General features: G+C 41.9%; 2 protein-coding genes across 5 annotated transcripts in view; both read left to right on the forward strand.

Moving 5' to 3' along the window:
- Positions 1 to 599: 599 nt before the first annotated feature.
- On the forward strand, positions 600 to 8,348 carry LOC126382701 (uncharacterized protein CXorf38 homolog). Of its 2 annotated transcripts, XM_050032737.1 has the most exons (7): positions 600 to 879; positions 1,073 to 1,207; positions 4,829 to 4,951; positions 5,453 to 5,602; positions 5,725 to 5,919; positions 6,020 to 6,143; positions 8,215 to 8,348. In XM_050032737.1, the coding sequence occupies exons 1-6, from the start codon at positions 676 to 678 to the stop codon at positions 6,128 to 6,130; spliced, it is 918 nt and encodes a 305-aa protein (XP_049888694.1). In that variant the 5' UTR covers positions 600 to 675; the 3' UTR covers positions 6,131 to 6,143; positions 8,215 to 8,348. The 2 variants fall into 2 exon arrangements, with proteins under 2 accessions (XP_049888694.1, XP_049888693.1); XM_050032736.1 differs by lacking the exon at positions 8,215 to 8,348 and having other exon boundaries at positions 601 to 879; positions 6,020 to 6,931.
- The window catches only part of LOC126382703 (SH2 domain-containing protein 1A-like), a 10,956-nt gene continuing 4,111 nt past the window's right edge, over positions 8,230 to 15,074 (forward strand). The window contains exons 1-2 of one of the 3 annotated variants that reach the window (XM_050032742.1): positions 8,230 to 8,349; positions 11,800 to 11,971. In XM_050032742.1, coding sequence (XP_049888699.1) covers positions 11,820 to 11,971 — 152 coding nt within the window. In that variant the 5' untranslated portion in view covers positions 8,230 to 8,349; positions 11,800 to 11,819. Of the gene's footprint in view, positions 8,350 to 11,217; positions 11,972 to 15,074 lie in introns of those variants that run through there. The other 2 variants (XM_050032740.1, XM_050032741.1) reach the window with 2 other exon arrangements.

The following is a 15,074-nucleotide window of genomic DNA, read 5'->3' on the forward strand; positions in this document are numbered from 1 at the left end:
TCGGATCAAGGTTGGAACACGTTCTCACCACAAACGAACCGCACCAGAGTTCATTTGTAACCAGACCGAGACATTCTTGAAGAGGTGGTCTCGGTCCAGTTGTTTTGGTGCGCACCTGAGTGCTGTATTCAAAACTGCCCAAACGAACCACACTTAGGGGGCAAACAAACTTCAGTTTGAGTGAACCAAACCAAACAGGGCAGGTGTGAAGCACCCTAAGAGACCTCTGCGGATAATTTAGCTGACAGTAAAAACCTCCTGAACAATGAACACTGAAGGAATTCTAACCAGGAGAAGTGTCAGCTGGTTGAATTCTGCAATCCTCTCAGCTGGACGCCACTAAATCCCCCTAAATCTTACACACTGCTCGTTTAATCAGCTCCTGCAGTTTCCTGAGGGGTAAAAGTCTTTAAACAGTTCAGCACACTGATGATCTTCCTAAAAAAGGTGGATCTCTGTGCTTTGCTGGATGGAGCTGCAGCCCTGCTCTCCGGAGCCCTGACACTTCCCTTGGACCAGCAGGAGCAGTAAACAGCCACATCCTGGAGTCTCTCAGGTAGACAGCGCCATCTCATGGCCGCTGTGTGGTTCGCACCGAGAGGGTGGAGCTAAGCATGAGGATTCGGCCTGGACTTGTCCCTTTGTTGGGTGTTTGTATCGGGAAGTAAATCCGACATGGTCCATGAGAATCTGGCGACCCGTCTGAACGACAGGGAGTATAAGAACTGGCTGAAGGCTGGACGGTGTCTGGTCATCCTCAAGGATGGGCTGCATCCCTTCATCGCCCACAACATGAGAGCTTTCCACGGAGATCTGCTCAATCAAAACCCTCTGCTACGGAAACCATGTCAGACTTCATGCAGACCCAGAGGGAATAAGGTGAAATTAGCCTGTAAACTTTGTTTCTGCAGCACTTTAGTGTGGATCTCCTGTTGTATCTTTTATGTGGGCCCACAAAGAGACTCAGTTATTATGAGCTTACTGCGACCATATTATATTAATCACTGTAATATTTACCACTTATTCTCACTGTAACTTCCTGCATAAGATGCATTACTTTGTGTGTGTGTAGCTTTCCTCACCCTGCCAGGTGTGTTCAGAGTGGCAGACAGAGATCCTGAGACACCACAGACAGCCGGGTGCCACAGTGAACTGGGACAACTGTTTCCCTCCCAACTGGAGGACTGACCACTGGGAACTGGCCAAGGTACACGCCACTGAAGACACACTCACTTCACGGAAGGGACTGTTGACTTATTTACTTATCCCCTCACTGAAGACACAAATATTTTTTCTTTGAGCCTCCCTGAGTGTTAGGTTTTTAAAATGTACCCTTTGATGTTTAAAAAGTTAAGAGCTGAAGGCTGAAGTCCTGAAGTTGAAAAAAGCCTTGGTTTTTAACTCTTGTTATGCATGCTGGTTAGTTGATGAAAATTAGACCTGCCCCCTAATAGTCGACCAAACATTAGTCGATCAGAGACGTCTTTAGTTGGCAAGATTTCACTGGTCGCTTAAGCCCCGTTTCCACCAAGTAGTACGGTACGCTTTTTTCCTGTTTCCACTGTGAAAAGTTGTGGCTGGTACCAATGGAACTGTTCCGTACCGTCCCCATTTTTGGTTCCCCCTCTGTTGGGGTACCTAGCACACAGATCTGGTACTAAAAGGTGGAGCTGTGAACACTGCAGTCTGTTGATTGGTCAATAGAGGACATCACTCTGCTCAGGGCTGAGCTGTGGCTGGTTTTGAGGCTCATGTAACCACTGTTCATACTGTGGAGAGTTTAGTTAGTAAACTATAACTATAAAATGAAAGGATGTTTTACTAACTTAATTCACTGGGCCAACTGCCGGCGACTTTTAAGGTGGAACATCAACTTGTAATGTTACTCAATGCATGAGGTGAAGATGTAATCCATCAACACACCTTAAATTTCACTGTGACAACTTTGACCATCACTTTAGACAGACATTTTTAATAATGAGTCGATCTTCAAGCGTTTATAAATATTAATTTAGGCCGGGTTAAGTGACAGAATACATTTTAATCCTCCCCTTGGAGAAAAAAAAAGCATTGCAGAGCGTCGGGATATGGCAGCCTGTTTTATTTTGTTCTGAAAATGTCGGCGTGCAGCCTTGTTTTGTGGACGATAAATGAGGTGCAGACTTCCATCTGTGTTACCGGTGATGAAGAAATGCAGCGGGGGCTGGATGGAGCAGTGAGTGACAACAACCCAGCCCACATGTTAGAGTACTGTTTGTGGTGGAAACGCTAAGCGGACCAAGGGTCTAGGTACCATGTCTGAAGGGTTACTTTTGGATCCAAAGGTACCATACTGAAAGTGTTTGGTGAGAACAACTTTAGTTGCAAAAAAAAAACAAAAAATGTGAAACTCTTTTAGGAGCTGCACCTTGTCAAAATAAATCAAAACTTATATGAGTGAACCATGTGGGAATTGAACTTGAAAGGACAGACACAAGAAGTGGCCACGCTCAGCAGTCAGACAGGAGTCAGGTTAATTTCCAGGGCTGGTACCTGCTGTTATTACACAGGCTAGTTAATAACATGTCGGGCAGGAAATCCAAAGCGTGGGATCATTTTGAGTAGGGATGCACCGAATATTCGGTAACCGAATATATTCGTAAAAATGTCAGCAGTGTGGCGATCCGTCTCTCCCCGCACTCGCATTTGCGACTAAAAATAGTTTTGAGCGAGCAAAATAGGCTTAAATCATTCAGCACGCTGTGTGAGCAGCCTACAGATTTCAACCAGCAGCAGAAACAAAAGGCGAATCCCACCAATTGTGGGTTGAACGGGGGTCACAGACACAGACAGTAATGTATTCCTGTCAAATACGGCGGCCATCGGCTTACCGACGACGGAGAAGTCGGCTCCAATAATATCCTCTTCTTGGCGTGTGGACTGCCCAGAAGTACCTGAACAGCCGAGCCAGCCAAACACAGGTATGTGACGTGTCAGAGGAGAAACGAGCCGTTCACGGCCCACAAACCTCACCGCACTTTAGGGACTGTTCTTTACTTATGAAGGGACTTGTCAGGGGAGGAGGGTGGCTGGTTGATTCTTATTTTATTTATTTATTTTATTTTGATCCCCCCTATGTTAATCACTTATTGATGCTGTTTTTGAAGTATGAATAAGTCAATAAGTAATTTATTCCATTGAAATATCATTGATGTATTATAGAAAAGTGATTTATCTTTTTATAAATGACAAAAGGCACATCTGCCTCATTTTCGCTGTGGTATCGTGATACTACTCAGAACCATGATATTTTCATTGGTATCGCACAGTGGGATCCAATTTTGGTACCCTGACAACACTAATCTGGAGGGTTCATCTGCAAAAACTAATGAAAAACTAAACAACGATATTCAGTACTCGGTATTCGGCCAAGCATTTAATATTATTCGGCTTTGGCTTCGGCCACAAATTTTCATTTCGGTGCATCCCTAATTTTGAGAAGGTGAAGGAGGAACTCAAGGTGATATGTAAACTCATCCTCATTGGTCGACTACAAACATGATGTATCATCTGAAACATGGAAGTAGCTACATGTCCATTAAGCCTAGTTCACATTACATGATTTTCACCGCGATTTTGACGTCGCAGAGGATCTTGAGAGCCACTTTGGGTCGGAGGTGAGTCGGCAGATAGTCTGCCATGATGAGTCCTCATGTGTGAACAAGCCGACGAGCAAGGCACCCCCTCGTCTGCGACTGGGACTGGACATCAAGCATGCTAGAAAACTGGAGAAGTGTGACACGACCGACAAAGAGCATCGGCCAATGAGAGACGGGATATGTCCCACATCAGCACGCAGGAGGACGGAAGAAATGTGAGAAGGACAAGCCACAGGGTTGCTAGGTCCGCTTATTAGCCGCAACTTTGGGCTTCTTTCTAAAGTAGAGTTGCTTATTTGGGCTTGCTCTCTAAATGTCACCTTTCTCTATATCCATCTAATAAGTTATTTAAACGCATGATAGTCACTTCTTCTGGGCTTGTTTACATAGCCCTGGTTGCTTGTTTCTCTCCCAAGATCTGGCAACACTGACAAGCCGACAAGCAACAACAACAATGGCGGCGTCCACAGGATCACGGGGAGCACGTTGTGTTTGGACCCAGGCCCTGCAGGCAGATCTGATTCAACACTGGGAAGAATATCCATGTCTTTACAATGTGTTGTCTCCAAGTTTGGTGACGTCACCGCATTATCTGGGGCTCTGTCGGCGAGGGCTCGGTGGAGAAATCTTGTGGTGTGCACACATAGGTCGCCACTCGCCAGAACACTCAAAAGATTACGATCGTGTAATGTGAACTAGGCTTTAGCCGCTTTGCCAACAGTGTCATTACAATGTTACTTATACTGTTCTTTCTCAGACTAATGGCCCTAAATGACGACTGTTGGTGGACTAGGAAAATTCTTTGTCAGCTCTAGTGAAAATATTTTATTTCATGCAAAATGTGAAATGAAACATAAAATAAAGTGATTCTGATGACGCATCACTGTTTTAAGCTCAGATCTGGTCATGTCTTTTTCTTACAGCCGCGTTTGTTGGACATGGTGTGCCCAAGGAATGTTGGATATTTGAAAATCAAACGATAATGTTATGTTACTCCATTACTGGTAAAATGTAATACATTACTGTAATTCGTTACCCCCAACACTGACTAACAGCAGCAGTCAGACATCAACAAGTGCACACATCATCGTGCTAGCACAATAAAACAGACTGGAAAGTTCTCAGAAGGATCTGAAGATTGAATGTGTGAGTCTGATGAAGGTGTCTCTCTTCTCTCTGTCGCTCTGCAGGTCTACATGCCACGAGGTCAGGGGAAACTGAAGAGTGCACATCAATATGATGCCTCAGCTCTGCTCAACCTAATCAACTACTGCGACTGTTTCTGCGACGTGGATCCAAAATTTGTGAGAGAGGTAAATAGTCATATTGTCTAAATGGGCATGCCATGCTACTTTTGTTTGGACAAACACAGGAAGTGGCCATGCTCAGCAGTCAGACAGGAGTCAGGTTACAAACCAATCACAGCTGACAGATATCTTTCTCTTCTTCTGTAAATATTCAGTCTGATAAATACGGAGAAGTTGATCATGTTAGTGCAGGGCTACCCAGAGCTTTACATCTGTCCCACAGTTGATAGGCCTACACACTTATAAACAGCGCCTGGAAGATGATCAGCTCTGCTCTCAGGATTCAGGTAAATAGGCTATACGATGCTTGTTAAGGTGGCCTGCGGTTATTACACATTTGACGAGTCGACTAATGGCCCTAAGTGACAACTATTGGTTGACTAAGAAAATTCATAGTGGGGGCAGCCCTAATATACACAGGTTGAAAGAAGCTTACACTTTTTTAAAAAATTTATAAAGTTGTTGTGTAAAATAATGTGTGGTTCTCTTTCATTTGTGCGGTTCCAGGTCATCCGTTTTAGGAACGAGTTGATGCACTCCTGTGAGTTGTGTGTGACGGACGAATGGATGAGGCAATACCAGACCGCAGTGAAAAATCTTGTGAAGCAGTTGAGCCACATCCCAGAGATGGCAACAGTTGGACGACAGATTGAGGAGGTGAGCATGTTTGTCTGCGTGTGTGCCACTGCTGCTGAAGTGCGTCCCGTGTTTGGAAGTCCCAGCTGCATCCGTGTTGTTTTGCGCCACACTTTGTGTTCATGTGTACTCTGTTCGTCCAGATGCTGACCCTTGATTTGTCAATATGTGTCTCTGGTTTGGACCGAATTGACTCTGCTGGCCTGGATGGATTAGAGTTGGATTCTGTCAGCCAATGGGAGACGAGCGCCGACTTAATCAGCCAATGGGAGACTGAGCTGCTAAAAGAGAGTCTGCAGGAGTTACTGCATGGTGCTGATGATGATACAAAGACGCAGGTGTGGAGAACAAATATGTCCATGTGCACTTGCTCACTTATAAATGACACATATAAAGAAAGATGTCATGTGACTTTGACCAACCCCATCTCTTCCTCAGGACGCTGAGCAGCTGAAGAGGCTGGGTGGTTTCCTGCAGGCCAACAGAGATCTGGGCGAGAGGTTTTCTGCAGAGCTTCAAGCCATCAACTCACTGGAGGCCAGAGACTAAGGAGGAGGAGGAGGTGGTAAAAAAGAGGGGCTTATTGTGCATTATGTCTTTATATTTACTATTTGATTGATTCAGGGTTTCAGCTACCATTACCAAAGGCACCCCAACAATTCTCCTCTGCTCTCTGTATCGCGCACGGTGAGGTTGCGCCCCGATGTGCGTGCACACACACACACAGGTGAGCACATTTCCACCAGCAGACAGAGAGCGTGTGTCAGGCATCTCAGAGATGGCTGTTAGCCTAGCACCTGCTAATGTGTGCTCACTTTTTTTTCTCTGATTACCTAAAATCCAGATGTTCAGGAGGTTTTTACTAGGGGAAATTATCTACATAGGTCTCCTCATCCTCGTCCTCCTCGTTTTATGTTGAAAAAAAAAAAAAAGCGTTTTTCTGATACTGCTCATCGCGGAGGGGCTGATAACACAAATGGCCCTATCTGGAGCCTTTGTTTTGGTTTGTCCACTCTGGGCTACTGTAGAAACATAGTGGTGCATCATGACAAGTTGTGCTGTAACATAGTAATAATACTTTGTTACAATACTGAGGTCTTTTTTGGAAGTATCTGGCCGCTGCAGGTGTGAATGTGAGCGTGAATGGTTGTCTCAGCCCTGTGATAGTCTGGTGACCTGTCAAGGGTTTATCCTGCCCCTTGCCCAATGTCAGCTGGGATAGGCTTCAACCCCACTGTGACCCTCAAGAGGATACGTGAAATGAATGGAGGATTGAATCTGTACTTTACTTGAGTATTCATATTTCTGTCAACTGTCACAATTTTCTAAATAAAATCTTCTCCAGTTTTACTCCAGTGTGTATGTACTGTATTTCGGGACAGTCCTGCACTTCTTTAGTTTACCCTCTGAGTGCACTGGCGCAGTAGTAATGGATATGGGCAGACGTCACAATGGCGTCAGTTTCTTAGCTGGTCCACCACAGGGCTGTAGGCTACATCGGAGTCCTCATATGTCATCTTGTTGTGTTATTGGGAGCCAGAATAGAAGGAGTCATGGCTCAAAACTTAAAGTTTATCACATAGGCTACCAGCCGCCACTGCCCGTCAACAAAAACAAAGACAACGATGGTTAACGTAAATGTGATAAGACCAAAGGACTGGACGGAGGCGATCATCATAAATACTCAAGTGATATCAGGTTAGGGAAAAAGTATTTCCTGTTGTAGGGATGAATGACGTTATGTGTATTGAGGGTTATCATGTCCACCTCATCAGAAACTGGGGAGGTATTAAGAGGAATATTGGATTTCTCCGTAACGCTAACTTTTTAGCGCATTAGCTAACGTTAGCTTTGATAGCAAATCAAACTGGAGGACACCGTTCAAGTGTTGTCCTCCTTTGTAAGACTGGCATAGTAATCGACCACAAAGCTTCCTGTGACATCATCCATCCACTGAGTGAGAGCATACGGGTCGGCCAGTCTGGTCCCGTTGGTCAGTGTTTACTTATTCAAGTAACACTCACGGTCCCAGAGAGTGAGTGACCTGACATGGTGCGTTCGTAAATTCAGTCTGATGCTCTGCACTAAAATGAGGGCCCTGTTGGTCGAAGAAATGGAGCGTTATATTTCTATTTAATAAACATTTAAGTTAACCACACATTCACTCCACGTGGCGTTCTGCTGCTCCGTCTCCCCAGAGTGCACTTTGCAAATCTGAGAGTGCAGTGCTCTGGATAACTGAATGGCACATTCAGACAGCGCCCCGAATTGACGAACAGTCCAGTTTGTGCCAGAGTGCTCTCCAGCACTCAGAATGAATATTTCTGAATGCACCATTCGCATCATCTTCCTCCATTGTCTAAAACAAGCAAACAGAACTTGCTAGCTAGCGCTAACTAATGTCTGTGGAGAATTGTTTTGCCTCCAGCTAAGTCCCGCCCACCAAAAAGCCATACTTGTAAGATTGCTCCATGTTAACACTCCCTTTACAGTTATGAGGGCAGTACTCTCATTTATTCATCTTTGTAATGATTATTCTTGCCTCGTGTATTTCATGCCACACTGTTTATTTTTATTATTGCTGCATTTTATTAACAAATGTAAATGTTCTGTGTTTATTCCCTCTGTTGTAGTAACCACATCACATAGGGATTTTCTAACCATCCAACGATTAAGGAGTGGCATGTCGATGAGTGTGTGAACTGGATTTATTACCCATCTTACCGGAGCCTGTGGAGATTGTGCATCCAGACAACCAGCACCTAAAGGTTCACTCATCGTCACTGTGGTCACACGTTTGGTGTTAAGTAAACCAACACCTCTTTTATTTTGTTAGCACAAAATAAAATCAGAAGGTTTAGTGACTCAGTAGTCCTAGCTTGCAAGTTAGATAGCATTTTGAGGTTTAAAAGGTGTTTAAAAATCGATGATGGTGATGACTCTCAACTGAGAAATTTGGATGTGAATCCTTCGTTCAGCTCCGAAATGATAACAGACAGTTATTTGCACACCGTTGAGGATGAAACATTTCGCTGTTGCAAATCCTGGTGAAATATGGTGTAAATGTAACCATTCAATCAACGTCCTCAAATGACCATAGATGTTTCCATCGGAAAAATGTTCGCTGGGATAGATAAGGTGAGAGCCTGACGTTTCCCATCACGCCCTGGGTTTTGCAGTTGGTGGAGGGCAACTGCAGCGTCTGGCCCAAAAACTACGGCCAACTCGATCTCGTGAGAATATGGTTGCTCACTTTTGCATGACATCATTTTCATTTAATTTATTCATTTAAAAGGACATTGCACATTAATCAACATCTCTGTAAATGTGCCAGCGTTTGTCATTAGGCTAATTTTCAACTGCAGTCCTTTGGCAAGGTGTTTTGTTAACCATTATGACTAGTTGTAAAAAGAATTGTCAGAGCAAGTCGGGATGAAGTCAGACACAAATCTAACCAGCATGCTTTGTGCGGCGATCGGCGGTGATTGTTTCTGCCAACACTCTCAGTCTGACCTCGTCACATATTGATGTTTTGGTCACGGACTTTCCATGTCCACATATGACATGCAAGGTACCCTGGTCATGTTGGTTGTTGATGTTCTGGGACTGGATGTTCTCTTCTTTCAAAATGAACTTCTGTTTTCACAGGAAATTTAACGTTTACATACAGTCTCTTTCAAAGTAAATGCACCACGTCGGTACAACACCGCCAATTGACTTTTTTTTTCCCTCAACAACAAAAACACATGGTTAGGTTTAAGAAAAAAGAGGAATCTTATGGGACATGAACACCGCTCTCTCTCAGGTGAAAGTCAACCCATCCACCACCCCTCCTGCCTGCTCCACTTGGATAGCCATGTTAAAGCCCTGGTCTCCCTGCAGGACGCCCCGGTGAGAAAGCAGCTCAATTTTGAGCCATGAATCCCCTTTAGCATGGTTAACTACTGTTAGCTCTGTTAGTGCCGTTAGCAGTGACAGCACGTCTAGTGGTGCTAACAGAGTTAACAGTGCCAAAGGGGTTTAGCAGCTCAAAATGAAGCCACTTACTCACCGTGGCTACCTGGTTAGAGACCAAAAGGTGGCCACCATGTACCGCAGCATGTCATGCCATCACCTGGATAGGTTTAACTAGTGGTAATCACTGACTGAGAGGCAGGGTGATGCGCGCTGCAGAGCGACCAAGGCTAACGCTAGCTAATCAGTGGAGACTGGATGGTGGGCACTATGTTTCCTCATGTTAACGTGGCTAGCTGGCTGTTTGTCAGCAAAGCCAACAAAAAATAAAATAAAAGGCAACATTTACATCGGAAAACATTATAGTTTTACCATTTCTGAATGGTTATTGCTTTGAAATGCAGCCCTAAAGCTCACAGAGTCGATGAAGGCTTCTATTTCTGTTTTTTTTTTTCCCTTAAAAATGAATCTGTTAGTTAGCAGTTAATAGGTGTGAGTGTGAATCTGCAGTTTGACTAGTATTTAAATGTATCAAATAAATGTAGGGTAGAGAAAAGAACATGGAGGAGAAGAACAAAGTAGCAGAACATGGAAATACTCAAAGAACAATTACATCAAAGTTATACTTAAGTGCAGTACTTGAGAGTAAATGTACTTCGTTACCTTCCACCACCACTGCAAACTGCAGATTCAGACTAATAATAAAAAAAATAACGAACAAATGAATTATGATTGATAAACATAAGACTTCCCTGCTACCTGCAGAAAAAGCCCCACATTTACCAGCCTCAACATCAAAGTGATAAACACATTAATGCATCAGTAGTTTTATTTGATCTGAAATGGACTGTTCTGCATGACAGGTACCACCTGCTGATGTGGCAAGTAACTGCACCTCATACGTATATTTTTTTTACAGATCCTGCTGCAGTAGGAATTGGACAAAATTATGCAAAGACACAAATGTCACATGACCCGCAAACTCACAGGAAGCGACCCACAAATGTGCAAATCCAGTTTCACGGGGAAAAAACCACAAATGTATAAATATGACTCCATGTGTAGTTGCTATGGCGAAACTCTTTATGTTGGTAATACATACGTAAAAAATACGTAATTTAAGTACGTGTTTACAGAGTAAGTTATGTGCATTTGCAAATCACGCTGTACTTTTGTGGATATGACTTTAAACAACACAAATGTAGTTTGTATAATGGTACAAGCATTTGTGGATCATGGTATACATTTGTAGATTGTCTTGTGTGGGTTACAAATAAAAAGGTCCAATAAAAACCTCCATACGATTTAGTAAGTGCTGCCATCGTACAGTCTGCATACATTAAACTTGATGTCATACCCAGGTTTATTAAATCCATGTTGCCCAGTGTAACCGCACTGATCTTATACGATTGCTAAAATCTCAGTCTGTAGGATGCTTTAGTGGGAAACATGTCACTGCACAGAAGCTAAAGACACTCTAACTTCTGTTTCAAAAGGACTTTTTGTACCTTTAATAAGATTTTCACAGAACTTAATAGTTTCAGTTTGAACTACTTATGTTGGATGTTTTTAAATTCTGCCTGAATTCTTGCTAGTTTCATCTTTTACCTAAAAAAGCCGAGTCTGAGACTTCATGAAACCACTTAAATAACATTTATGCTCTGAAATACTTTTTGTCTTTGTTTAAAAGCTTTGCTGACAGCGTCAAATCAAACCACAACTAACTCGGTTGGATGTCTTTTTTTTCGTGCATGTGTGTGTGAGTTGGCTGGTGGTTAATGTGGGGGGACATTGCTGTAAGCACATTTCTGTCTGCTGGAACTTGTTCAGACTTTGTTAAAAACTACTTTCACAAAGCTATTAAATCCCGATAGTGTTTGTCTGCACCACATCCTGGTACGATAAAGCTACTGCTGTCAGAGCCTTACAGACAATATTTCATTTAATTTCATAATACAGGCATTATTAGAGGGCAAAGTGCTTGAGCGGGACTGAGCAATTGATCACAGTTTTTGAGAGTATTTCTCTCTTTTGGGACTTGCAAAGCAGGAAATGTAAAAAGCAAAGTGGAGCCAAAAATACACTTTCACATTCAGCAGATAAAAGCCATTATTCTGGTTTGGTCAAAGTGCACAGACATGCGAGGTGCAGCTGCATGACAGAAAAGTGTGAAAACCAGAAGAGCTTTTCCTGCCTGACAGCCTCTCACACACTCATCTGCTGCTGCAGCCTGCTGCACCCTCACCAACCCTCGACACACACAGGTGCCCATCTCGCAGGCAACATGGAGAGGGAGGGGATGCTGGTATGGTCTATTTACTACGGGAGAATTGGAAGTGAGGCCACAGAGAGGCTGCTGGAACGGTTTGGACACGATGGCAGCTTTCTGCTGAGAGACAGCGAGACCGTGCAGGGGGCCTACTGTCTGTGTGTGAGGTGAGTTGTGAGTTTTACAAATGTGACCCAAGGTGGCCCTTTTTCGTTCACTAATGTTGCACTTTTATTTGTGCGTCAGTTCACTGAAGCTGTCTTTTCACTGGTGAATACACTATCAAGCATGTTTTATTTGTATTAGCATAAATGTATTTATATATTTTGCAGAGTACAGTCGGAAGTGCTGATGTGAGGCTTTTACGCATCTTTTGACGGAAATTTGTAAAACTGAATAACAAATACTAGTGTTTTACGAGGTGGGATAAAATACGTTTACATGTAAATAGACTGTATTGTAGTTTTGTTTCTTACATTTTTCTGCTGTATTTGTGTGTATAAAAGTGAAAATATTCATTACAACCTTGAATTGTTCTATGACAATATTTTGAGTGATTATTATTTAGTATTTGTACATTTTTAGAGGCGCCTGTGTCATTTTTCTCGTACTTTGGCTCCCTGGCAGCTTTGTACCAGATGTGGGCACTCGAGTAACATGACCTGGACTCAAGTCAGATTCAAGTCATAAATGTGATGACTTTGTGCTCGACTTGACAAAATCAAAAAAGGCTTGCAGCTGGACTTGGACTTTAACATTAGTGACTTGTGACTTCACTTGGACTTGAGCCTTTTGACTTACATACATACTTACATACATACATACATATATATATGTATATATACATATATATATATATATATATATATATATATATATATATATATATAAACCAGAACCAGCTGATTACTGATGACTTTTAAGGCTCTTCACAAGGCCTGGCTGACACTAAAGGGGACAGAGTGTTTGCTGTCAGGGCCTCGAGGCTCTGAACAGTCTGCCCGAGGAAATCAGGTCTACCAAGTCAGTGATCTCTTTTAAGTCCATTCCTAAAACATACTTTTATCAGAGAGCCTTTCCTGATTTTACTGGAGTTTTGAGTTCATTTAAAATGTCTATTATTTCCTCTGTTTTCATAGGCTAAAGTGTTTTTATCAGTTCTTTTAAAAGTTGTTGTTTTCATGTCTAGTCTGTCTTGATTATTGACATGTAAAGCACTTTGTAACTATTTTGAAAAGTGCTTTATAAAGAGATTATATATATATATATATATATGTATATATATATATATATATATATATATATATGTATATATATGTGTGTGTGTGTGTGTATGTATATGTATGTATGTATATAAAATTTCATTTAGACATAAACATGTAACATACAATATCGCTTTGATATTGCTTTAAGTGAAGAGTAGTCTCATAAAACATGTCTTACAAATTTGGGAAGGGAAACATTTTCCCAATATGAGATGAGATAAATACAAGACAGGACAAAAACATACAAATTTCATTCTGATTAATAGTGCTAAATGCTATGAAGTGCACCTGCACTTATTTAACAAAATTGTTTTAACAAATAAAATACAGATTTTAAAAAGCATTCATGATTTTAATATATTGTTAATGTGTTGTTAAAATGGCCCTTCATTTGGTAAAGAGTGCATTATGACTTGTTTAGGACTTGAAACTCAAAGTTGAAGACGTGGGACTCGACTTGGGACTTGTTAACCTCGACTCAGGACTTTTTTATCTAAATGCATTTGAAGGCGTTTATCACAGCGAGCTTTGAAAAATAAAATAATCCGTCATCAAATATAACTGAAAATCCAAAACTACAGTGTGTTCACTTTACTAAAGTAGACATGAACATGCACAGTAATATTCTGACAGTGGTAGAAGAAGAAATCTTCTAGATCTTTCACTTAGTAAAAGTAGCAATACCACAACGACCAAATACTGTGTTACTAATAAATGTCCTGCATTCAAAATCTAATGCTGATACACATACTGAAGTGTTAGTAGCAATACTTAAACTGACCACAGTAAAAGTACTCATTAGGGGGGCGTTGGGCGTAACCTATCTACCTAGGTTAATTGCTACATGGACTTATTATGTGGTTACATAGGGTCGATCCTTTCGTGCTTCCAGTCAGTTGACCACAATACGACCAAACAATGACCCGTGAAATTCCACAGAGATTGGACATGTTTCAGCTGAGTTCAGTAACAAAGAGTGTTTTCAGCCGATACAAGTACATTTCTTTGTCATACTTGTTTTTTGAATACTGAGCTGTCTGTGTAACTCACCAACTCACCACCATATGTCATCTTAACAACTGTCTTGTTGCCTAAAACACAGCACCACTTTGAGCTATGTAACCAACTCCCCACAGGTGTTAGCTAGGCTTGACGAAATTTCCCCCCGGTGGGGTTAGTTGTAACGCGGTATTACAACTGAGGCAGAATTAATTGTTCTGCGTTGAAGAGACGCTGTAGCTACAGCGTAGGCTCTGCGTTAACATTGAGCCAACGCTGTAGCCTGACGTGCACCTCCCCAGAAATGTTACTACACGTCGTGGCGAAGCAGACCTCCTGTCTATTTTTGTAAGCTGAAACCTTTTCCCTCAGTGGAAACAAAGCTTTTATTTACTTTAGTTTCAGAGATAAGTAACAATAATTTGTGCAGACAATAAAGCCTCCACAAAAATAGCATTTTAAGTCTTATGTGTGTTTATCCTGAATTCATATGAGCAGAGGAAAAGTCCGTTGGCTGCTAGGCTAATAGGCTTGTGCTAATAACCTTACCAAGTTATTTTTGTTTGGGAAAATGTTTTTAGTATAAAACAGGTGTTTTGTCAGTGAACCTTGTGAGCTATAATGGAGCCAAATATTGTAACATCACCTTTGTTAAATGTTGCTGTTGTTCCTGGTTTCATATGAGAAGAGGAAAAGTCTGCTAGCTGCCAGGCTAATTTATACAATGTAAAATGCCATAGGCTTGTGCTAAAAACATTAGCATGTTGTATTTGTGGGGAAAATGTGTCCAGATAAAGACAAGTGCTTGTCTGTGAATGCTGCGAGTTATACTAAAGCTGATTTGTGTACTTGTGTTTGAAATTGTCACTATTAAGCCTTACTTCATATGGGGTGCCGTTTGTAAAGTGTCTCACGCTGAAAATAACATCAACATTTTGCCACATTTAGCTTCAAACAATGTTTAAAAAAGTATTGTGAATTTTTTAACGTCACCTTTTACCACATT

Source organism: Epinephelus moara, chromosome 21, assembly GCF_006386435.1.
Source record: "Epinephelus moara isolate mb chromosome 21, YSFRI_EMoa_1.0, whole genome shotgun sequence".
NCBI lineage: Eukaryota > Metazoa > Chordata > Actinopteri > Perciformes > Serranidae > Epinephelus > Epinephelus moara.